General features: G+C 39.5%; 1 protein-coding gene across 1 annotated transcript; it reads right to left on the reverse strand.

Moving 5' to 3' along the window:
• Positions 1–385: 385 nt before the first annotated feature.
• LOC126106821 (dnaJ-like protein 60) lies at positions 386–26,554 on the reverse strand. The gene is made up of 6 exons (XM_049913216.1): positions 26,195–26,554; positions 26,026–26,119; positions 21,736–21,920; positions 11,919–12,092; positions 7,260–7,541; positions 386–2,523 (listed from the first exon to the last, which is right to left on the reverse strand). Exons 1-5 carry the CDS (start codon positions 26,266–26,268, stop codon positions 7,262–7,264), a joined length of 807 nt encoding a protein of 268 aa, XP_049769173.1. The 5' UTR covers positions 26,269–26,554; the 3' UTR covers positions 386–2,523; positions 7,260–7,261.

Here is a 26,554-nt window from a genome sequence, read left to right on the forward strand (position 1 = left end):
ATTACCCACTGTACCAGCCAAATATTACAATGGGAATTGAGACTTGGAAGGCACTATGTAAAAGCTGCTAAACCATCCATTGGTAGCAAAATCTTGTCAGAAGTTGCAATACATTGCTCATCATCACAAAAGGACTGAAGTATTTATTTCTGTGAAGTTCAGTATATTCTATTTTTCATAGTGACAGACTTATTGTAAAAGTCATGATTTGTTGCCCCCTTGCACAAGTTAAGTGTTTAAAAGCAACGAGGTTTATCACAGTTTTACTATTTCAGTAGATGTTTAGTGTGCTTTTCACATACTGTGATATTTAATCAGCAACATTTTCAGATCATAAACAGGTTATACGTAGGCATGTATAAAGTGCTTAAAATTCTTATTGCCATAGTAAACAAAGCACCAGACTGTGTACAAAGTACCAGCTATTTTTTTTAAAATGACAAGCATAATAATAGCAGATGTAGAAGAAGACGACAAAAGGTATTGTGCACATTTTCATTACTAAAAGAAAGATTACTACTGTGGTGTTCAGAACATATGATTTTACTGATTGATGATGTGTGACAAACTAAATTTATGTTTCAACAAAAGTGCAGTAAATTGTTCTTGTTGCATTGCATTGAAGTACTATCAGATCAAGAAGTTCTTCACATTAAAAATTACATGGTAACCTCAGTGTAAAAACTCATTTTCGGTAGTGGTCAATCCTGTGTGAAGACGTTTCTTACAAAAATTACAAATAACGCCATCACAGTAGCCTCTCAAAATTAATGCTTAGAGCATTTAGTGAAATAAACACTGAGGTCTTACTGCATTTGAGTGTCTGCCCACTATAATTACAAGTCCAATCACCACCCACAGTCATTTATAGACAAAAACTGATCCGTATAAGGAGAGAACTGGGTCGGGCATCGCAATCTGAAGGCATCAGGTCCATGGTCAGTCCTACAAAACTTATCATTCCTTTCACTCCTGGTGAAAAAAATGCTGAGTGCCATTACAGGTCAGAGTCCACTTTAAATAGCAAGCACTGTTTAGCCAATGGTTGGATACTCGCACAAACCAGGCAACAGCTTCTCAATCTCCAGTAGGATCACACCTACTAAAGCTTCTTGATGGTCAAACCAACCTTTGGGTTGGTGAAACTTTTAATTTTACCTCATGGAGGTTAGTACTCCTTGTAGTGTAATAGCTTTCTCAAATAAAACTTGGAATCGATCTAACTAAGAACTACTTATGTACCGACAATAAGTGTACAATTTTGAAGACTAATACTCCATGGATATTCCTTCTTTCTTTTCACCTAAAAATTACGTAGTACTGTAATTAAAACATGATGATACGTAGTCTTCTGCATTTCTGACATCATACCAACAAGATGGCTTACAAATATCTGCAACAATGTGAAACATCATGCTCTACTACAAAAAATGCTTTCACAGTAATCATAAAAGGGAAGTGAGATTAGATCTTAATTTCCCACTAACAACAGGATTATTAATAGACAGAGCAGAAGATTGGATTAGAAAGGAATAACAAAGGACATTTGCAATGTCTTTTCGGAAGGTACCACTCAAGGCATTTACCTAACACAATTTAGGGAAATCACAGATAATGTAAATCTGGATAGCTCAACAATGGCAGCAAAAGAGAAAAGAATGATGTTCCATGGGCAAAAAGGTCAAGAGCTAGATTTGTTACCAGTAGGTTCGAACAACATGCAAGTATTACGGAGATTTGGGAACTGAGATGGGAATCACTGGAGGGAAGACAAATTTAGAGAAACGCTGTTTGAGGCCGACTGTAGAATGATGGAGACTTACAGAGAGTTTTTCCCTCACTACATTTGCAAGTGAAACGGGAAAGGAAATGACTAGTGGTCATACAGGATACCCTCCATCACACACACCACATGGTGGCTTACGGAGCATGTATGTAGATGTAACACATGCTTGGATTGAGGAAGGGCGCTAGCCGGTACTTTCCAAAGACGCCATCCTGGTGATTGTCATGTTGTTTAAGGAAACTATGGAAATCTTAAAACCTAGACAGCCATACAGAGATCAAAGAGAAGGAAAATGGGATGAATATATACAGTAACACAGCCATCTTCACTACTTAGTAGTAGTAAAGAGACAAGATGTCTGAGCATTAGTAACAGAGAGAGTCCCACTGTACAATTGTAATAATCATAATTTCTTTTGTGTTAAAGTATCCTTATTGTTACATGTAGCTGCACTAAGTAATTTCTTGTTTACATCACAGTAAGATAACAATATTTTGAGCAAACTCAAAATGTTACCTATTGCTTTTCACTTACAAAATTATCACAGTTCATTGTACTAGGTTTCAGTTTCGTGTGTCTTGCAGTGACATATAACAGCAAAAGAACTAACAACCAATATTTCAACGTCTTTACATAAAGAAAAATAAATCTTCATTTAAAATTTCTATGCTTCAAGCATAAATAAAATGAATCATCAGCAGGGCACTGTGACATCAGGCATTAGACCACATCCGGATCTGAAAATTAAAAAGGAACTATCAGTAGGAAAAAAAAAGGCACATTCAGAAACTGCAATTTAATCAGCCAACCCAATAGGCATGCATGAACATCAAATGATAAAAAGTACATCTTTTATATTGTTTCTCACTGCTAGCTTTGAATATAAATTAAATTAATTTGCTTTAAGTTATTAATATGTTGTAATAATTATCACATACACTATGTACATTTTGCGATATTTCATATTGTTACATCAAATGTCGCACACCAGATAATACTGAAAAAAAATAATATTTTTTAACTTAATCTTCTTTATAGTCTGATCCTAAATTGACATCAGATTATCCATGTTAGCCATTATCCATGTTAGCCAATATTGAGTAAGTTTTTGTAACAGGCTTTTTGTACTTATATGTATGCCCATGTTTTAATGATTTGTATTTTCCAAACTTGACAGACTAATCTCTGTTGAACCTTAGTTCAGTGCAACAAAATATTCCAGTTGTGCAGCTGAATACTGATTTCATACTGAGGGGGAGAAAAAAAAAAAAAAAAACAAATTTCAAAGCAATAGCAACATCTCAGCACAACCATCTATTGTTGTTGTTGTGGTCTTCAGCCCTGAGACTGGTTTGATGCAGCTCTCCATGCTACTCTATCCTGTGCAAGCTTCTTCATCTCCCAGTACCTACTGCAACCTACATCCTTCTGAATCTGCTTAGTGTATTCATCTCTTGGTCTCCCCCTATGATTTTTACCCTCCACGCTGCCCTCCAATACTAAATTGGTGATCCCTTGATGCCTCAGAACATGTCCTACCAACCGATCCCTTCTTCTGGTCAAGTTGTGCCACAACCATCTACTAGCTGTCTGTAAACCAAAGGCAACTATTGTATCATTCCAGGGCTGTGACTGTTTCGTTAAAAAGACGTTCCTGAGATTTTCAGATATTCCTGGCTGAAATTCTAACTTTCTTTGAACCAACTTTTGTTGTAGAGTTCCGTGAGAGCAAGTTTTACTACTTTTCATGGGCACACACAAAATTTGAGATGTCATTTCATTTACTTATTATTTATTTCAAGTTCAGTTAAGATTTACAGTTTTGTCAGGAACTGTATTCTATAGTTCCCAGTGGTACTTATTTTTAATTTTACCTTTGATTTTGGTCAAATTCAAACCATTTTTTGATGGTGGTGTGTATCACCATTACAGTGATTAAACATTCTGAAAGGTTGTATTTCAAATAGCCACAGAACAGTGTTAAGATGGAAAAAAATACTCTTCAAGTTGAGCTGAAGCTAGCCCATGCCCTAATCTAAAGAATCAGTCTGCTGTTGCTATTACCAAATTAAAAGAATAACTTGAGAGGCATTCAACTTTATTCTCTGAGTTGGTTCTTTACCTTCATGTAAAATGCTCTGTAATTATTTCATCCTCATAGAGTTAGGCAAGTCTCAAGCAATCCAAGATAAAAAAAAACTGTTTTGTATATGTTAAAATGAATTAAAATGTAAAAATTGTTGAACATAAAATTTCATAAATTGTAAAGTGACCTACTCAGAACAATAAGCAAAATGATGTCCTCAAACTAGATTGTTTTAGGGATTGTGTTTGACTATTCAATGTATTATTATTATTATTATTATTGTTGTTGTTGTTGTGTGTTACAACAAACTTGGCCTCTGCCTTGCAATGTAAACATTAATGTGCATGTTGCAAGGCAGATAACATGACAATGTTTGCGTTGCACAGCAGAGGGTACTTTTCAATAACATATTGTACTTAAACAGAACATTTCAGAATAATTAGTCATTGCAGTTGTGGAATACAAAATAAGCTGAATTTGTCTGAAATCAACAGTCTAATTAGAGATAGTAAATATGGCTGCAGTTCCTGAATCCATGACAGATTACCAACACTCTCAACACAAAATATTTACAGTTTTATCAACATTTCAGTAAGTTATAAGCTCTTGTCACCCCCTGGAAACACCTACATTACCATTGTCCATCACCAGTCCACATCATGCCGTGTTACTCTACATCTACATTGTGCAATAATATTGAACATATGAGAAATCTTTGCAAGAATAGCTTCAAGACATTGTCATTGGGACGTAACATCAGTAGCCCTTGATAGAAATTTGAACTGAACACTAATCACACTACGGTTATTGTTGACTTTTAAGCACAACACTGCAATAAAGTCAGCAAAATTTGAAAAAAGAAAAATGAAGACCAGATATTGAATGCTGATCTACAAAACATTAATACTCGTGCACAGCTTCTCTGCTTTTTAAAATTGGAAACCCACCTTTACTTTTATGTTAATGACAAATTCTCACATGCATGTTACAATCTGTAACACTCACAATGAGACAATGGAAAATGGGTCTGGGCCCCCGACAATCCACCAACAGTAATGGAGATTCCAGAGGCTGGGGAGTGCCAGTGGTAACCATGGAAGATTGACAAAGAGATAACAATTCAAAGCACCTCTTTACCTGTCCTTATGTGGCTCCAGAAGTGATTGTTTCTGAAGGAGACACTCAGATTTGTAACAAAATGATCCTGAACATATTCTAATGTCAACACGTAGTCCAACATGTCCTATAGTATGTCAGAACACCAACCAAGTCTTTCCCCTGATTTTTACAGTTATCTCACTCACTTTCAGCACTTTAGTGGTATTTAGTGCTACATTCTCACTTGGATAGGTCAACCAGGGCAGTATAATCTGCTTACTGTCAGGAACTGTTTGTGCACTTACCTTGACACCGTGATGAGCGGGCGTGGACAGGCAAACTGCAGAGTGAATGGAAAGCATTCTGTACCTTGCAGTTTGTTAGAATACATATTTTTTTCTGTCAACTACTTTGTTTTCTGCTTCACCACTGGAGTGGAAATGGGGGGAGGGGAGGGGGAGGCAGGCAGCAGATTCACTCACACCACACATTCATTGCTTATATAGATGAACATGTGCAGTAACACTGAGGAGTTAGCTACTTACACAATATACTGTCCACTACATTATTTAATTAATGATTAATAATAGTAATATTTTGTTTAATGAAAAAAATCATGAAATGTCTTAAGTGAGGAATGATATCTCTAGTTTCAAAACAGTTCACCAAGATGCATCAGCAAAGCAGCCTTCTGACATTTTGAAAAACAGAATGATCTACTAACTGAAAGTAGATTAGACATTTATTGCAATTACCTGAAAGCAATCTTTAAGTATATTTGTGTGGGCTACATTCAATTTTAAATTTAAACGATAGTGTATGAACCTGGACATTGAGAAGGCAGATCATGGTATAAAAAAAGCAATATATGGGAAATCGGATGGCTGACTAATAGAAGAATACAGGAAATGTAACATGGGAGTGAGAGTGGCATAAAAATAGGAGGAGAGATGAGAGAATAGTCTGAACAGAAAAATGGGCTGAAACAAGGGATTGCACTACCCCTTCTACTTTTCATAATCATCATGGATGAGATAATGAAAGGAGTGTTGGTGTGTATAAGAGATGAAAATATGAAAGCAAAGGTGTAAACAGATTATTTAATGGTGTGGGGAAAGGGGAAGTACTGGGACAGTATGGATTGAAATTTAATGCAAACAAGTGTGGAGTGATGGTGAAATGGCAGTAATAACAGATGTAAGTATCAGATGGCAAGTACTGAAAAAAGTGGAACTTTTCAAGTACCAACAGAGGACAGTAGGAGGAATGACAAGGAGATTAGTGAAAGAGGAAGACAAGCCCATGGTTTCCTCCAGAGTATAAGAAGCCTCTTCTGGAACAAGCATGTACCACCAAAAAGCAAACAAGTGTTGTACCAAGCATATTACGCTCCAACACATATGCATCAGAAATGTGGGTAATGAAGAGAAGGCAGGTAACCAAGGTACAGGCTTATGAGGTGAAATTTCAAAGAAGCAGAATAGGACTTACTAGAACAGATAAAGTAAGGAGGCAGTGAGAGAAAGTGTGAAATAAAAGCCTGTGCAAGCAACAACAGATGCTGTGGACATGTTAAAAGAATGGAACTTGGCAGGATATAGAGAGAGGCCCATGAAGTGACAATAGGACGCAAGAGACTGACAGACTCATCCGTTGGAGTGAAGGAAAGTGAGAATAAGAGAGGAGATGACTAGTACAGAGTGGAGAGGGGACACCTACTGTTCCAAACAGACCCAGCCAGGGTCTGTAAACTGCACAAATTGGAGAAGGACAGGAAAGAGAAGATGAAGATGAAGGTGGTGGTGGTGGTGGTGGTGGCAAAAATCAGCAGTTCACAGAATTTATCTGAGAAGATGAAGGTGAAGGAGGTGGTGGTGGTGGTGGTGGTGGTGGTGGTGGTGGTGCCAAAATCAGCAGTTCACAGAATTTATCTGAGCACCAGATTAAATTTTATCATTGGTTGTTTGAGCAAGAAACAGAAATTATATGCAGATAGCTACTGATGAAAGGCTGTTGAAAAGAATTTTTCCCTTCTCACCTTATTCTTCCCCATATGAGGTGAACCTACAAACCTTCACAAAATTAATGATATACAACCAGAAACAATTAAATATTGGAAGTAGTTGTGATGGAGATGAGAACCCATTTCACCACAGACACACAGAAACCAGAAGATCAATTGAAAAGTTGAGAACACTAAAAAAATATCAGTATTTTGAGGTTTTCCAGACTAGTTGCTAACCTGCACTTAACAAACAGCTTGATGGAGGACATTAAAAAATATTTTACCTTCAGCCGATTGAAGCAGCTTTTGCATCCACTGCTGGAAGATCATCCACAACTTTGATGGGTGATGGCGGCTTTTCCACCGGTTGCTTTTCTGACGGCTCTCGATTGCCATCTTTCATGAGGAGTGCGAAACCCGCACTGGTGCCACCGAGACGCGAGTGCATCATGCGCAGGTTGTTGTGGTTGCCGGCGTCGTGCGCCTGCTCCTGCATCTTTGTGTGAAGCACGCTGTGGCGTGCGCTCGCCTCATCCAGAGCGCTTCGGCGCAGTGTCATCGAGTGCCTGCACAGGGGAGAGCGACCGACAGTGAATGCCGACACGTAAAACCACAAAGAGTCGAGTGTAAGCAAACACTAGCATAAGGATCGGTGTTAAGTAGAATACTGTTTAAAGCTAATGAAATAAGTAATAACATATATTTATATAATTTGCCATCACTATGAAATTAAATATATTTATGTTTAGCATTTCCACTGTTTTTCCTTTACAGTGAGGATCCAATACACTTCATTTAAAAGTAAGTTGTTTACAAGAAAGTAAATTTTTATGTACGGGGTGTTGTTGGTATCGTGTAATATAGAGCTACAATAATTGTAGATTCTAACTCTTTAAGGGAAGTAATAAGAAAGTGAATCTGTAATATGTAGACTGAAAGTATTTGGGCATATAATTAAATTCACCAAATGTTGTTAGTAATAAAAGGCACAACCAGTGAAAATTGTTATACTTAGCAATAGCACAAAGTCATCATACACTCTCTGATTACAATAACTGCTGCATCATAACATTTTTCACATATTTACAGGTTCTGGGGCACCATCTGCTTTATGGTGACAGACATGTGTAAGGTTGGTTGGACACATCAATGGATAGAGCAGTGAATTGCTGGTAGAGGACACCTGCGTATGTTACTTCTAACATTATACAAATACTGGTCCTCGTCCTCTGGGTCTATTGAAATTCACATTTGCTCCTGTGTCCACATACTAGCCACGTTTTCTGCTAGCAGTATATATTGTACCAAACTGCAGATAAATCATCCAAAGAGGTGGACAGCAGTCTTGCAATTCACTGGTCCATTTTTTCTTCTTATTTCTGCATTATATAAATGCTGCAGCATCTTGCAGAAAACATGAGGGTGAATTTAAAAAATATTTGCTCAGAATAGAACATGAACAGCAACTCTTCAGTTAAGAGACAGTGTGTGTAACCATTATACTGCCATTGACAGATGTTATTCAAGTCTATTTTTTAAATCTTACAATGTCCTAAAGGCTTCAACTACCAATATGCTGTTATCTGTAATTTAACAGTAACAGATCATACCAAAAATGATGCACTTTTGATAAGTCTTCAATGAAATGGTGTTCTGAAGCCGCTTACTTCCACAGTACGAAAGTTGTAATTCGAAAAGCTATTAACCATCGATAGGTTCTCTGCACAAATGGTACTAAAAATAACACACTTTCAAGACATCTGAAGTTTGCCAATGACTTGAAACAGCACATGTTCATAGCACACCTATTAAAATATAAAAACAAACAGATATTGATTTCAACTAGAAATAATTAATCCAAAATTACATCTCCCAAGTCCCACTTGTGATGTAATAAGCAACACTGCGGCTCACTGGCGACACTCTCAATGCAGCAAAAATCTGACGCACCTTATTCTACGAATTACATTTACAATTGCTCCACAATGTGAACAGTGATGTTGCAAAACTAATCAAGTTGCATGCCCACATTTGCTTCCACATCCCGTGTGAGGTTGGCTTTTTGTTCAGATGTCAATGTACTTCCTATCTGATGGTATTCACAATTACCATATGAGAGAAGGAAAGTTGCTACTCACCGTACAGCAGAGATGCTGAGCCGCGATAGGCACAATAAAAAGATTCACACATCATACCTTTTGGCCATTAAGGCCTTCGTCAGCAGTAGGCAAAAGACTGCTGACAATGGCCTTAATGGCCAAAAGTTATGATTGTGTGAATCTTTTTATTGTGCCCATCGCAGCTCAGCATATCCGCTATATGGTGAGTAGCAACTTTCCTTCTCTTGTATTGTTACATTCCATCCTGGTATTCACAGTTAATAATATGAGTGAATTGAAAGTGAATTGTGAAATTCACAGTCAAAATGATTTCCATATAAACTGTGGATCTCTGGCTAGGGTTCAGGAACGAATTTTATATTCCGGTGAAAAAGCCTATAAAAGGATGCCACCAATGATCATAAGACATGAAATTCGAAATCCCCAAGTATTCTGCCTGATGGCAGCCAGCAGCCGCAAAATTTTATTTCTGTGATCATTTTATTTCAGTAAATATACAAGGTAACTAGATACAAGGTAGCCTTTAAGGTAAAGCAATCCTCAATCAGATCATTTTTAAAAAAGTATTGCTTTTCTACATGTGGACCTGTTGTACACAGTATGCCCTTGCCTTCCTCCAGCTTTTGAACTGACTTACCAAGGTAGCTATAGGAGAACATACAGTTTAACACTGATCCGTAACTATGCCACTGTTCCTGTATCGCAAGGTAAACTATACGTTATGCTGTAACGTAAGAAACTTATGAGGATCGCAAATAAGGAATGACTTCTAGAATTACATAACCAGCTACAAATGATGGCACTTTAGTGTATGACTATTTTTTGAGCTTTAACTATATTCTTAAGTAATGATAAGTTTCATGAAAACTGATAAACCATTGAGCAGTTTGCTTCTTGCATTGCATTGGGAAATGCCAAGTGACGCGCGCGCGCACACACACACACACACCCACCCACACACACACACACACACACACACACACACCTTCATTTTGTTTTCCAGGGGACATGAAGGAGTTTCACAGTTTCTGCACCCCAGCTGAGTGCGAGATTACACATGTGGTAAAGACTAAATTGCCCATGCATGTTGAAACTTGTCACAATGTACAGACACAGCTCCAATTTTGGGGTTGATAGGGGCGAGGGGGAAGCACCCCCTCAAACACACACACCCATACATAAAAAAAACACACATACCGTATTTACTCAAATCTAAGCCGCACTCGAATCTAAGCCGCACCTGAAAAATGAGACTCGAAATAAGGAAAAAAAAAAATTCCCGAATCTAAGCCGCACCGGAAATTTGAGACTCGAAATTCAAGGGGAGAGTAAAGTTTTAGGCCGCACCTCCAAATCGAAACAAAGTTGGTCCATTGTAATATGAGACACAATTTAGGTCGAATGAATGACGATACAGCTACAGTAGTTTGGTTCGAGTCGTAAGCTTAGCAGTTAAGCTTTACCAGGTAGCCATTGCTATGCGTCAGGCGCTCCGTCCGTGTTTATACGGGTACCCTTCCTTTTTCACGTGTTTCGTCTGGTTTGAATTGATTGCTTATTTTTCTTTGATCTGATAAGTGCTGTTCTCTTTGTTAAAGGTGTTCGCGTCACTCTAAGCTGAAAATGCATTACTGTACTGTGTCACGCATTGTTTGTCGCATTCTGATAGTGCGTGTTTACGGCCTGTCGCCGCTCGCGGCATGGCTTGCTTTTGTGCGTGCTACTGCCGCTTACAATTAAAAAAAAAAGAGAGAGTAATCGTCACACTAGCGAAACAATGGCAAGAGACTGCTATTTGTTGTTACTTACACTGCTGCTTTCTTTGATAATGATCAACAAGAACCAAATAATAGACTGCGTACGATAGAACATGTTCTGAACGAGAGTTAGGCGAAAATGTTTCTCCGTTTGAAAATCTTCTTTAGTACATCAAATTCTGCACAGAAATTAGAGTCATCTTAGAATTAAAAATCTAGACAGTTGCCGTGCTTCATTCCTGACTGTATCACTATTAGCATAAGAATATTACGAATATAAACATGACACGATACGTATAATCTTCCGCGTTTGCTGTTGTCTCACTCTAGTTTCGTAGTTTATTAGGCAGGCAGGATTTAAATGAGATAGCAGCAAACACGAAAGAATACATGACAAAATGTTGATATTCGTATTATTCTTATGGTGAAGAGAATACTGCATGTGATTCACATTTCATCAGGTTCCTATTAGCAACCATCTCTTCTCACAGGTAGGAAAAAAATCAGAAAGTAGAGTTGGCCATATTGACAAACATCCCAAACAGTCTTGCCAGTCGGATTTTCGTAGTACATTGAAATTCTGCTACATTCGAAGATGAACAATACGGAATTTGTATTTACTTCGTCGGATAATGTATGAAAATGCAGTGGTCGAAACTCGGGGCGGAGAAAAAAAAGCTCGTCTTCCACCTTTTTTTTTTTTTAATTTATTCACTGACGCGGAGGTTTTGGCGCCAGTATTTATCTTTGCGCCTACAAACAAAGCATGCCTGTGTGGCGCTACTTATATTTGACGGCAGAAGTTACTTGTGGCGGCACCTACCAACATTTTTCAGAACTTCCACTTGCTTTGCATTCGATTCTAAGCCGCAGGCGGCTTTTTGGATTACGAAAACCAGAAAAAAAGTGCGGCTTAGATTCAAGTAAATACGGTAGTTACTTAGGTACAGGAGCACTCTACTGTCTCTCCCTCTCTCTCCTCCCCTTCCTTCCTCTCGACAATTTAAATATCAGGGAAAAGTGTTAGGAAATGCTTATTTCAGGAGCAAGGAACTGGCTCAATAACCTGATAGCTACAGCTTGCAGAGCAACACCGACAGCAGTTACAGCAAACAGGAAGGCAACCAGCCACGAGTTGGGCAGCCGGCCCAGCTTGCCGATGCCGTAGTATGGCTTGCTGCGGTTCTCATCGTCCCGGCTGCGATCACGGTTCCTGAAGAATGATGGGTCCTTCCATGGGCTGCAACACAAAATGAAAATTGTAAAGCCTAGTTACACAGAGGCATTACATTGAGAAACGGAGTTTGGGAAGTGTGCTGCTCACCACTGCACACGTGTGACCCATAGTGGGGAAAGTTGTTGGTGAAACTATTTGTTTTTGAGGTACCCAAACTTTTATGAGACAGAACTATGTTGCAGTTACACTATGCAAGTTGCTTGTCAGATGTTAATGATAATCTTTACAAGAATGATGTGCCCTGCAGAGCGGCACTCGAGATGAGCTGTCACAATACAAGAATTGAAGGGTTGACAATGTCAGAGTTACTTCTGAAGACAATTCTGTATGAAATAACACATCTAAAATTGATGACAATCCATATCTGCATTTGGAAACTTCTGCTGGTGCTCTCAGGATCATATGAAGCCATCCTGAGGAGATCAACTTTACTAAAAGCAGAGATCTGTAAATACAGAAGCCATCCAAAAAACATAATTTGGAGCTAACAGTGGAAACAGAAAATTTAATATGCACAATTAGAAAAGTGTGTCAAAGTAACTTATAATTTACCTTATAAGTGGTATGACAAACATCTCTAACAACCACAGCAATTGAGGAATTTGGAACACGGCACCGATACTACAGGGACACGGAGCAAAAGTCTCTGTTTGCAAAAATGCAGACAAGCCTCACCTCCACCACTACTAATATAACTGTCAAAATTTTCATCTCACAGATGGAAACGGTGCCTCAGTAGTCATAAAATGTCGAAACTGAAGTGTACACTGGGGCCACAATATAGGCGGTCATCTACAGAAATAGTTTCGCAATAATGGTTTTGAGAAAGAAGTAAACTAGGCTTATGCCTCTATACTCAGACCACGAGACTTATGTAATACAGAACAATAAAACTCTGAGGGGCAGCTCAGATGCCATAAGCTCACCCAACTACCCTTCCACTAAGAGATATTTCAATAAATGAAACAATGTAGGAAAAAATATCTTCTTGTCTTTTATTTTCTGATATTAGAGAGCATTACATCACTAAAATTTGGCAAAAAGAAACAATACCTAAAATCAAAATTGGAGGAAAACATTCAATAATAACAAACTTATTGGGGTTTCCAGATGATTTAGCTTTTGACATGGAAGAAGTTTGTGTGCACATCACCAGTCTCCAAAAAATTGCCTTAAAATAAGATTACAAATATTATCTGAGAAAACTGTGTATAATTAACTCCTCAGGAACATAAAAAAATTAACATGGTTGTACTATTTACGAGGGGTGTTCAATAAGTAATGCAACAGTTTCTTTTTCTCGGCCAATTTCAGTTTAAAAAATGCGGAATTTGTTGTGGGACACCATAGAATATTCCCACTTCAGCCCTATAGTTACAAGAAATTATGATAGGCGGCAGCGTATACATAGCTCTAAAAAAAGAGATCTGTAATGCAGGTGTGTCCCAAGCAGAGAGCTTTCACTCGATTTCTTTTGGCAGAGAACCGCAGCATTGCAGATATTCATAGGAGCTCGCAGAAGGTCTGTGGAGACCTGGCACTGAACACACACACAGTGACTCAGGCGGGACGTCATTCGTCATCACAACAACGTCAGGCAAACCTGTGCAGCCTCCCATGGAGCGGTGTCACACCACCTCTCCTCCGAAGAAAAAGTTCAAAGCTGCACCCTCAGATGTAAAGTCACGGCTACAGTCTTCTGGGACTCTGAAGGGATTATTCAGTTTGACGTCCTCCCTCAAGATAATATGATCGACTTGGAACTGTACTGGGTTACCCTCAGGAAACTGAAACAAACACTTCAGCGTGTTCATCTGCCACAAAAATGCTAACGAACTTCTCGTTCCCCACGCCAACAGAAGTCTGTGCACTTGAGAGGAGCCCACAAAACTTCATTGGACTGTTCTTCCTCATCCACACTATGGCCTGGATCTTGCATCTACTGACTTCCGTCTGTTTGGCCTAATGTGGGAAGAAGCACATGGATAATAGGGAGGTTATCGATGCAGCGAGACGTTGGCTTAGATGTCAACCGATAGTGTGGTACCGTGTGGGCATAGGAGCCCTCACAGTAAGGTAGCAGAAATTTGTCACAGTGAATGGAGATTATGTTGAAAAATAGTTTTATAGCTAAAAGAGGGGGAATAATATGGCATACTGGAATCCTAAATAAAACCAACCTGCTTTCCGAAAACAAATGTGTTGCATTACTTATTGAATGCCCTTTGTATATCTTGGAAAAGTCGTTAAGCATAGTTTAAGTGAGAAAGAAAGGTGGAAAAAGAGAACCAATATAATGAATATAGCTCAATTTCTGTTCTGGTCAACAATAAGGAATGCTTGTCAACAGACAGTATAACCCTAACACTACCAAACTGTAATTCTCCTGGAAGCCATTTGTGCTAGCGAAATCCTGATCCAAACAAAACCTGAAAGAACAGGTCACTCCTCAAAACTGAAACAATAAGCATCACAATTTGCATTCATAAAAAACACCAGGTCAAAGGAGTCTGGAGAATCCTCCACAACTGACCAATGACACAATCACCAGCTCCAAGAAGAAGAAGAAGAAGAAGAAGAAGAGAATCTCCCACTTCTTTCACATGTTGTGACTGCTAGGAAACAGGATTTTACAATAACTTGTGGTGAGAAATCTTAGGACAGTGGATCCGAGAAATTCAGATAGCAGTTGGACTTCAAATACCACATGCAGAGAACATAGAGAAATTATTATTCTTTTTCTTAATAACCAAAACTTTTCAGCAGGAATGATAAATGGAAGGGCTAAAGAGGTTTCAGGTGAACTGACAAAATTACAATTGGAAAGAACAAAATGGTGTTGGGCAGATCGCAAGAACCAAAGAGTACAACCTTCAGAGAATAACTGGAAACGGAATGACTCGAGTGGTCTAGTGCGGCCAATAAAGTTAACAAAACCATCATTTATTGCATTAATGGTTCTTTAGAGCCTACAGCAGAAAAACAAAAGAAATAACTACACTACAAAAGGAGAAACACCAATCTAAAAAATTATAACAAAACATCACAAAAAGCATGATAAAAAAGAAGATCAATCTGTCACAGCAGAAGAGAGATCTGCTGTAGATGATGTTCCATCATTGCCAGTCTCTAGCTTCGTCTTCCAATGCTGTCAAGTCCATTTCTTTAAGGATTGTTACTACTCCATATTTCCATCACATTCTTGGATGAACCCTTGGACATTTTCTAGCAAGTTGAGAATGGAAGATTTGGTTCAGGAGGGGTCTACCAGGTGTGGCCAAACCAGTGTAGCCTCTTGTGCCCTAACATTTGGCTATGTGTGGCTCTCCAAAGCACTGCTACAAGTCTTCTTTCATACTTCATTGTCGTCTATCTTCCACAATATTGTAGACAGGTCCACAGACCTTTCAGAATACCTTTCTCTCAACGGCAGAGAATGCTTCTTCAGTGTTGCTGATGCTGCCCACAGTTCACAACCACATAAACATATACAGCTGATTCTTATTCTTCTGTGATACCAATCATGACTTGAATAAATTGTTCAGACTAAAGAACATGTGATTAGCATTTACCATTTGTTGACACACTTCTTTTGTTACTTCACTTTTATTGGTCATTACAAAATTAAGGAACTTGAATTCTTGAACTCATTCAAAGTTATGCCCACCAACAATGCAAGGAAGAAGAACCTGACGGTGCAATATGAGATCTTTGGTTTTATCGTAATTTACCACACTCTGCCACTGTGGGGAAACTGGGATGTAATCAGCACGTACTTAATAAAGTGGATAGTAAATTAAAGTCAAACAAAACATGAAAACTAAAATTTTGGGGTGTTTGCATAATGTGTAACCCAGGGCCAGCATTCAACCAGATAAATGTAGGAAAGCTCCCAAAACAGTGCTTGAATTGGCTGATACAACTGGCTTGACACCTGAGGACGAAGCAAGATGTTCCTTGTCCTCCACAATTTGACACATTGTTGAGCACTATGCCAGATGGGTTGCACTGTATTACTGCATGTTTCACAATATTGCACTCCACAGAATTTGAGATAATGCCAACTACTGGACGGGACATCTTTTTCACTTCAACATAGCAAATTTGTTGTTCTCTTTTCTAATACACAAAATTTCTTTTTGTCTTTACAACCACTGTATTTGGGTTCACACACAGAGCAGAGACAAAAACCTACAGTATAAAATATGGCTGTTCTAAATGAAACTAAATGTATCCTGACCAAGCCACTGAAGGCCTTGTTTTTGCATAAAGAAAGGTAAACTACTGGTGTGTTTCAGTTCTGGGGCAAGGAGGTGAGGAGCATCCTTACATGAATGGGGAGTGGGGAGAGGGGGAGGGGGGGAGGGGGAGAGATGCTGGCCAAGTACATGACATGTGTTCAAAAAGAAACCAAACTTTTGCTGTAACATCTTAACTGGTTATTTTACAACATTTTAAGCATTGCCTCTCTCAAAATAGTTCCCTCTAGTGCAATACATCATTCCCATAATTTGGTCCACTTTTGGACTACAAACTGTGGGGTAACTCAACGTTTTTCGCGTTAACCCTTTGACTACTGACACAAGTTAACTCGTTATGCCTTACTGTTCCCCAAGGTGCTGCTGACAAGTTTTAAGTGTAGTGTCTCTGTTTGCCTTCAGCACAACTGACAGGTTAACTCAGGCATTCTTTCCAACCTCTGAGCACTAATGATCTCAGGTACACGAGTGCTGTTTACAAGTTCAGGTGTACAGTGGAATGTCCACCCCCATGTATCACAAACTACTCATTGTTCTGGAAGCTAAGTGGTGTATGGATACTTTATCTGTTGTGAACTCATTTTCCCAGATCCCACTTCACTTTATCTCTTACAGTTCATCAGAATTGGCATCACGAAGTTTTTACCATCATCTGTTCTACTACAAAAATGACAGGTTGCTGTGGCTGCACTGAGGGAGAGTTGCCAGAGATACTCACAGACAGTGCCAGTGAGGGTGAATTATTTGACACTGACAAAGTGACACGATGTATAGACGAGAGTGCCTACAGGAAGCGAGACAGGACTTTTCTTGTTCTCTATACACAAAAATCATGTGATGGATAGGCTGATTAGCAATCTGCGACTGTTTGCTGATGACACTGTCGTGTACGGGAGATTGTCAAGTGACTGTAGGAGGATGTGGGAAGACTTGTGTAGAATTTGTATTTGGTGTGATTAACAGCAGCTTACTGTATATGGATGGGGAAAATTTAAATTAATGCAGACGAGTAGGATAAACAATTCTGTAATGTTCAAATACATTATCGTGAGATGCTCCTTGACAAAATAGACATAACACTGGAAAGGGTAAGTAATGAAGAAGTAGTCAGTAGAATAAGGGAGAAAAATTTGTGGCAATACCTGCCTAGAAGACGGGATCAGTTGATAGGACACATCACCAATTTAGTATTGGAGAGAAATGTGGGAGGTAAAGATTATTGAGGGACACCAGAAGATGAACACAGTATGCAGATTCAGAAGATTTAATTTGCAGTAGTTATTTGGAGATAATAAGGCTTGCACAGGATAAAGTAGCATGGAAAGCTGCATCAAACCAGTGTTCAGAGTGAAGATCACAACATTGCTGGAAAGCACTATAAAATGGAACGACCATCTAAGGTCAGTCGTACAGAAGGCAAGTGGTAGACTTTGGATTTGTGAAATTTTAAGAAGGTGTCATTTATGCTGCTCAGAGATGTGCTGCTACACTTGTTACTGGTGGGCTCAATCAATGTGCAAGTATTACAGAAATACTCCGTGAATGCAAATGGGAATCCCTGGAGAGAAGATGACATTCGTTTGTGGAACACTACTGAGAAAGTGTTGAGAGTTAGAATTTGTGACAGACTGCAGAAAAATCCTACCGCCACCAACATACAACTCGCAACAGGCTGTGAAGACAAGTTACGAGAAATCAGCGCTTGTATGGAAGCACAAATAAAGTCATTTTTCCTTTGCTCCATTTGCTAGTGGAACAGGAAAGGGAATCACTAGCGCTAGTACAAGGTACCCTCTGCCATGCACCATATGTTGGCTCTAGTAGTGTATATGTAGATGTAGAAGTGATAACTCCTCCATGTATTCTGAAAACTACTTTCCGAAGCCCTCTATGTTGGCAGGTGTAACACTTCACTACTAAGTTTCAACAAGAGATGTAATTGACAGTCATTCTGAATCTGAAACTAAGAGCAACTTTTGGAATGGATTACCAAAATCAGATTAGAAACTACTTAAGAAATATCTATATTTACATCTCTGTAGAATTTGTGACAATGTTCAATTCACAGAGACGCTTCGAAGTCAAAAATTCAGTGACAGTGACAGAAGAAAACATCGCAGAAAGTGCGCAGCACAGGGCAAGGAAGGACACTCGGGTAGCCCTGCTCCAAGCAGAAGCCCAAACGCTGGCTACTTACTGCAGGTAGGTGCATTAGACAATAATAACATGTCCTCAGCTCGGCATGTTGCAAGCACGTTTTCAGCAGCCAAAGGATCAACAAACACTGCCAGTAATGAAAGAACTGAGAAGTGACTGACAATAGTCCTAAGACTAATGTACAAAATCAGACAATGGAAAATCTGGGTCCGGATAACAACACAAAAAGGTCAGAGGGCAAGGGTGTTGCTTGAACGAAGGACACATTGAGGCAGAGTTCCCACCTGTGCGGTTCAAACGAGCTGGTTTCAGTGCAAAGGATCCAGATGGCACAAGTTGTGAATCTGTCATTCACATTAAGCACATTGTGTCGGGTGGAATACTCAGCATCTAGCTGGCCCAACTGTCTCTCGGCCACAGACTGGCAAATATGATTGAATTTCTGCAGTCTTAGCTGGCACTGAGTCACAAGAGGGGTTTGCTTTGGCATCCGGATTTGGTACAGTGGTGAATAAGTGGAGTGACAAGCCACAAGAGTTCTTTTTCTGGACTAGGTGGGAAGAGTAATTTCAGTCACAAAGGTCTCAGTGAGACTACTGGTGAGCCGTGCACGGCTCACGTTTATCCCATTTATTGTTTGTCATCTTCTATTACGGTGCTGCCGCCTCGTTTTCTTATTCCATTTACTGGCTTCACTAACTTCATGCATTACTTGCCCAGCAGCAGCAGCAGCAGCGTGTATCGAAAAGTGCACTGTTGCACCATCTCTGGAGCGACCGATAGTATTTCTGGGTCGTCGTGTGTCTGGCAGTCAGTTGGAGACGGACCAGCAGTGCAGTCGGGACACAGCAGCAGTGAAGTCGGGGTCTGAGCACCGGTGAGGCTCCGGCAGCCAGTGCTCACCGACCACTGGCAACACATATGAACTGTCTGAGGGATATTGGAGTGGGACAACCGTCGGCCGGTTGTCTCATCGGCCGACGTATATTTGGTCCTTTGACCATTTCCGGGCCTGGGAAGTTGGTCGGTTGGCGTGGAGCAGCGAGGAAGTCTCCGTGGCGGGTGTCTGGCCAGGCCCACTGGCGGCGTCCACGCGCAGTCGGAGTGTGAGGGACTGTTCCCATTGCTACGAGGTCCGTGGCTCACCAATCTCCCGACACGAAAGTCGAGTCTTTACTTAATCTACCAGCCAGCCCCAACTGTTCACACTGTGTTGTTTGAATTTCGTTGTGGGCTGTTGGGACATTCCCGCGAGCAACAACGTGCGTTTTCAAGTTGCCGAGATTCTAGCCGCCCTCCTGTGGAGTTTAACTTAACTTGTTTATTTCTGAATTGAAGTGCACCAGTGGAATCTTCTACCTTGTGGCAGTTAACATCCCAGTTACCTGCCCTGGACATTGACATAAATTCAGGCAGTGTATTTTCCTTGTTGTGGCTGTCCAGCACGGCGTGTAGTTTGGCAGGCGAATGTGTAATTCATTGTGGGCGCCGATACCTTCTGCGTTGTTCCATTGAACTCCCTGTTGTGTGCTGGTCGGCTGGAGCAGAAGTTATCCTGTCACCTGGTCCGTTGACTGTCTGTCGGTTGGGTTGCCGTCAGATTGAGAATTGTTGAGCCGACTGCCTGTCTCACCTAAGTGAATGTTAGTGTTTGAATTCCAGGCCGACCCTCGGAAACTTCTGAGCACCATTTGGTGCGCTGCCTTTCTTATTTGTCCTTGTTGTTTATGTATGACTTCTAGCCGATTTTACATTAAAGTTGTTTTGCCCTTAAGATGTGAGATTGTTTGGGCCCTCAGCCTGATTTAAAGAAATTTTAGGATAAGGCCTTCTGCCTTTTAAAATTCAAATTCCTGTTTTGAGCCTTAAGTTATTGACTTTCAGCCAATTTTAAGTCAAAGATGTTTTGTCCTTAGGGTATGAGATTGTTTGGGCCTTCAGCCTAACTTAGAGAAATGTTTTAAGATGAGACCTTCTACCTTTTAAAATTCAAATTCCTGTTTTTGAGCCTGAAGTTATTGGCCTTCAGCCGATTTGAAATTAAAGTTGTCTTGCCCTTGAGGCACGAGATTGAATGGCACATTTAGCCGGGAATTAAGTTCTAAAATTAATGTTTGGCTTGCTCTGTTTTTAATGTTTTCTTTACTCTTATAACGTTTGTCAAATGAATAAAGTAGTACGTTCAAGTGCAGCTGACAGCCACTCATTTTGGCACTTTTCCACAAATTAAAGTATCTCTGCTGTCCTGTGGGTATAGCAGGGGATCTCAATTGGCATACTTGGAGAGCATCTGCTCATCACTATAGATGCGACAGCCAAAGGTGGCTAGGCTTAATGGGAGGGAATTCCTGGAGTGGTTGGGAGGGCAGCTGTTGAAATGGATGTATTGTCAGAGGTTGGTAGGTCTCATATGGAAGGATGTATTGATGTAGCCATTCCATATGCAGAGGTTGGCATTGAGGAAGGTGGCTCGTCGGACTGATTAGGACCAGGAGGAGAGAATGAGGGAGAATGTGTGGAGGCTCTGGAGGAACACGGATAGGGTGTCCTCACACTCAGTCCAGATCGTGACGATGTCACCAACGAATCTGAATCAGTTGGGAGGGTTCGCGGTTCAGAGTAGTTAGGAAGGAGGTGATTGCAACAACAGTGACGAGCAAGAAGCTGGACAGTAAAGGAGCAGGAACTGCTGTCGGTCAGTACAGAAAATAGTTGGAGTTTTTTTTTACACAGGATATATGCTGAAGGTGCTGGTTCACAAGGGCAGATATTCTCTCTGTGGGGGTACAGTAAACAGTCACAATGGGGAGTCCTAAGTGTTTGGTTTATGTAATACAGGCAACATGCAGAGGGTATGACTGTGGGGAGTGGTGGGGATGAGGAGGGATACAGACTTAAGGGGAGCAGTTCTGGGATGGACGTAGGGATTTATTGAGGGACTGGGGATGGTAATGGATTCCTGGACTGTGGTGACTGCTAAAGCCATTTCCTGTTGTGCTTGGCAGTTATAAATCTGTTGTTTGATGGAATCACAGTCCATTATTTCTAACAATGGATGAGAATTATGAATTGAATTGAAAGCCCCTATCCTAAATTATGGGAGTGGCCAAGTGCTACATCTTGTGGAAGCATGAGGATACATGTAAGTTACCACTGCAAGATACAACAATGAAGAAATTCAGCACTGACTAGAGAGATCAAGTTATAAACAGCATTAGTGCAGTACTTACTCCTGCTGGAGGTCATTCTCGTATACATTGGGGCCACCAGTGGGGTGTGGTGACGGGTGAGCAACCTGCAAGCTGAGGTCATACTCCCGCCTCTTGTCTGGACGACTCAAGATGCTGTACGCTTCATTCAGTTTTACAAACTCATTGTGAGTGTCTGGGTTATTTTTGTTGATGTCTGGATGAAACTGCAACAATTTGTGAAACCAATAAGTAAACAGAACTGAGGTGCTGTGTTGACTGCAGCATAGTGGGCATAACCAGCTTAAGCAGGCTGTCAATGCTTGTATCATTTCAACTGTCACTGGGACAAGCAAGGCATGAACCAGAGAGATGCCAAGAGGGCAGGGAGTTGATACCAGTAAAAAGAGAGCAGCAGGGTGAGCATATGATTATGCCAAAATGAAAGTAATGGCTTGTTATGATAAAGGATTCATCAGCTTAGTACAAGGAAAGATTTAAGTCAAATATATACACAAATTTCTCTCCTGTGCCAGTCTCTTCATCTCACAGTAGCTCCTGCATCCAGTGTCCCGAATTATTTGTTAAATACAGTCCACCACTTTTACCCTTTGCGGCTTCCTATACTACCATGAAACTTATTTGTTGATGTCTTGACAAATGTTATATCATCCTCTCCTTCTTCTTCTTCTTTTTCTTCTTCTCGTCCTCCTCAATGTTTTCCACGTGTTCCTCTCTTTGCCGCTTCTGTGAAGAACCTCCTCATTCCTTATTTTGTCAGTTCACTTAACTTTCAACATCCTTCTGTAGGAACACACCTCAAACACTTCAAGTTCTGTAACTTTCCTGGTTTCCCTATACTACACCATTCACTTCCACACAATTTTAGGCTCCAAACATAAACTCTCACAAATTTCTTCCTCAAATTAAGGCTAATATTTGACACAAGTAAACTTCTTTTGTTCAGGAATACCCTCTTTGCCTGCACTAGTCTATTTTTTATGTCCTCGTTTCGTCCATCACCCAGTATTTTGCTTCTGAGGTAGAATTCCTTCTTTTCAGTCTGATGTTAATTTTATTACTAATGTCATTTGTGCTACTCTTCATCACTTTCATGTCTCTTTGGATACTTTCAGTCCTTATTGTGTGCTCAGCAGACAGTTCATTTCATTCGGTATGCTCTGCAATTCTTTCTGTCATCCACTGATGACGAAACACCGTCAGCGAATCTTATCACTGATATCCTTTCAACCTGAATTTTAATCACACTTCTGAACCATTCTTTTATTTCGAACACTTCTTCACTGTACAGATGGAGCAGTAGGGGCCAAAGACTACCTCCATATCTTGTATCCTTTCTAATCTCGCACGTCCTTCTTCAACTAACATAATTATTTTTCCCTCTTGTATATTACCCATCTTTCATACATCTTACTCCTATTTTTCTCAGGACTTCAAATATCTTGCACCAGTTTACACTGTCAAACACTTTTTCTAGGTGAGTAAATTGTATGAATGTTTCTTGATTTTTATTAAATCTTGCTTTCATAACCAAGTGCAATGTCAGAACTGACTCTCTTGTGCTTTTACTATCCCTAAAGCCGAAGCAATCATCGTGTAAGAGATCCTCAGTTTTCTTTTGGATTTTTCTGTATACCAGAATAGCATAAACCTGCACCTCTCAAAGTGGAGATAAGCAACTTAACAAATGCACTACCTCATTTGGTTCTACCTTGCACACAATTCTCTTTTGCTGGCACATATTTAGAACAAGTTAGCTTAATGAAATAAAAAATAAAATCTTCCTTACATTGTGCTTCACAGAGTTGATAGAGGACTTTGTTATGTATGCCACCAAAAACTTCTGAAAACTGTATTACGCTGCAAATTGTTGCGACAATTGAAGACCTCAGTGCAGGAAGGGGACAGCTCACATTTCACATATCCGACATTGAACACAAATGATGGTCCCATTAATGTGACTGGACCACTATGTTCAGCGCAAAATAGGAATATCTCCAGTATTCATCCCTTTCTTCCACCGAAGTGAAAAAGAGACCAGATTCTACAGCTTATGGAAGCTGGTTTGTGTTATGGAAAAAAATGGAGTTAGCCCTTCAATTTCTGGCAGACTTTAATGGTTAAAATGGTACATACCATGTGTCCATTATTTTAAAATGTGCAACATACCTAGTTAAGCAAGTTAGCCTTGTATTTGGTAAGATAATTCTGTAGCTAAGAGCTAAGTGCACATAAGAACAGTAATTCCATATGGGGGCACTGGCTGTGACGATAGAACCCTGTGGTTATAGCACACTTATGAGATTCCGTTTGCCAATATCGGCCATATGTTCCTTCCATTTCAATGACAATCAATATTCATCCCTAAAATTTGTGTGTGTGTTACACAGACTATAGATTTATCATTTGTGTTGAATATATCAGTAGGCCACTACTTACAAACAGTGAAACAACTTCACAGTTATAGTTTTGCATGGGTTTGATATAATTACTAATTCCAGAAGCTTTATGTTACAAACAGCGGGAGGCAAGTAAATTCTGAGTCAATACCAAATGTAACAAAATATCCTTTCAGAGTTCATACTATGTCCTTCCCGACTGTTATAAAAAGGTTTTCTTCTCTCTCCCCCCCCCCTTCTTTAATTTAATACACAAATTGGTCTTAATTATGATGGCAATTACTCATTTAGGCTTACTGTAGCCTATTTATAATAATTATGTTATCAGTACTGTTTTGATTGCTGCATTACAATTCTCATTTTGGTATTTCTAGATTTAATGTACTTATATAGTTTAAATCTTGTAAAGAAAATTGCTTACTGATGTAATACAAGGACTGTGCATATAATTATGTCTGGGGAATACTTTTAATAGGGACACATGGAGGCAGACAGGACAAAACAGCATTGCAAATTGTAAGGATGGGAAAGATGTGCCAATCAATGCAGTAATATTTCCACACAAGTTCAACCTGACCTCATGTAAATCCCAGTTGTGCAATGTAAAGACTTCGTGTGGGTTTCTTAATTTCCTGGTGACTTATTTTCAGATGCACAAACTGAGACTTAAAACATTTTTCAATGATGGTCTCTACTTAGGATTGGAATAGAGTGAAGCTACTTCACTATCATAAATATTTCCACAAATGATTAGTGGATTTACTGTTACTGAAAGTTGAAAATTTAATCTTGTTACCATTAACACTGTGAATGAACAAGCCAAAAGTTTGAAACACTGGTGATGCACCTCCATGCAATCGAATTTGTAATTATTGACCACTGTGCCTACAGTTAGTTGCTCACTAGTACGAGTTTACACTCTTGTTTTGTATAAATAAACAGTAATATGGAAGATTGATTCATCTCGTTTTGTCTGAAGTCAGTTCAACCACAATCCAACATTTCTATAATTTAATTCTGGCTTCAGCGAAACAAATAAATTCAAGAAAAATGTGGCAACATATGGTCATGTTGAGTCAACTGAGCTAACCTATACTGGATGTCTGCTTCATCATATGATGTAAGAATGATGTGGCATGTGAAGTTGACCAAGCACAAAAACGAAGAAAACAGAGCACTGATAATATTGTTTCTGTATCTACATTATTTCGGGAAATTAGGGTGTAGTGAAACATTGCTCTTTAGCATAGCCTGAGGTCTATGTTACATTGAAAATGACAGTTTCATTGCGAATTGGCTAAGTAGTCTCAAATCTTGAGTTAATTGTCAACTTTTTTGACAGTCAGCAAACCAAAATTAATCACAATGGCCATACACCATTCCACTTGTCTGAAAAGATGAATGTACAAAAGTAAGAAAAGAATAACTTGAGAGAATAACTATCAAAATAGAAGTGTTCTTGTCAAGTTTCCTAAGTTGATAAGAAATCCATTGACCTTGAAAGAAGTTTAGACCTCATAATAATAATGCCTGGAATGCAATGTAGGTCTCTTTCATGTGTGCATATCTTTTACGCTTCAAGCAGCTTTCTACACTATACTACACCACTCTGTATTTTCAGAAAAATATATAATACGTCAGTTTCCGTGTAGCACAGACATTGTGAAATTCATGCACAAAGAAACTCAGCCTCCAGCTGTAATGAAGAATGGAAAAAAAAGAGGAATATATAGTGAGTTTAAGTGAAACAGTTGTAACAATACATGAATATTCGTTTCTAGCCGGCACACAAACTCTGCTGTTAATTATAAAACTGAAAGCTCTAAGAAGCTTCTACTATAAGAAATGAAACATGACTAACACGATTTAAAAGTATCGAAATTTACATAACATTGTTCAGGCGATTACTCACTTTCTTCGATAATTTAATGAATGCCTCCTTGATGTCCTTATTTGAGCTATTTCGTGCAATTTTCAGAACTTCGTAATGGGTTTTCTGTAAATATCTGAAAATGGTATGTACGGATGTAAGACAAGAATAACTTGATTACATAACTATCAAACTCTATCTCGCGCGTTACCTTGACGAGTGGAAATTTCGGAGTGCAGCATTGCATAGATGACAAGCAAACGAAGCAAAACTGGAATTTTGCATCGTTATATCTAATGTTTTCGAAGAAGGCAAAGGTATCCGTCCTATGCCTCAAACATCTGTGTAATCACTTTTATCATTATCACGTTTAGAATGATGGCTCAACCGGTCACACTTGTCCTTGGCAGAAAAGCACATAGGCTTTTGCAACACAACTGTCACTTACGTATTTATTTGCTTCACATTGTTTTTATTTACGTCACTTCACGCACTTCTGCTGTCAACCCCTGCACCACATTCAAGTCAAATAATGTAATCCATAGATGCTCCCACACTCGGCCAGAGTTCA

The sequence above is a fragment of the Schistocerca cancellata genome, chromosome 10, assembly GCF_023864275.1.
Source record: "Schistocerca cancellata isolate TAMUIC-IGC-003103 chromosome 10, iqSchCanc2.1, whole genome shotgun sequence".
NCBI classification, from domain to species: domain Eukaryota; kingdom Metazoa; phylum Arthropoda; class Insecta; order Orthoptera; family Acrididae; genus Schistocerca; species Schistocerca cancellata.

Excerpts from the sequence above, each read along its gene's own strand:
- LOC126106821 (XM_049913216.1), bottom strand. The coding sequence starts at position 26,268 with ATGCAAAATTCCAGTTTTGCTTCGTTTGCTTGTCATCTATGCAATGCT. Across the intron at positions 21,921-26,025 it reads TCATTAAATTATCGAAGAAA|TTTCATCCAGACATCAACAA; the intron begins GTGAGTAATCGC and ends AAATTGTTGCAG. Across the intron at positions 7,542-11,918 it reads CTGCAAGCTGTAGCTATCAG|GCACTCGATGACACTGCGCC; the intron begins GTTATTGAGCCA and ends TCCCCTGTGCAG.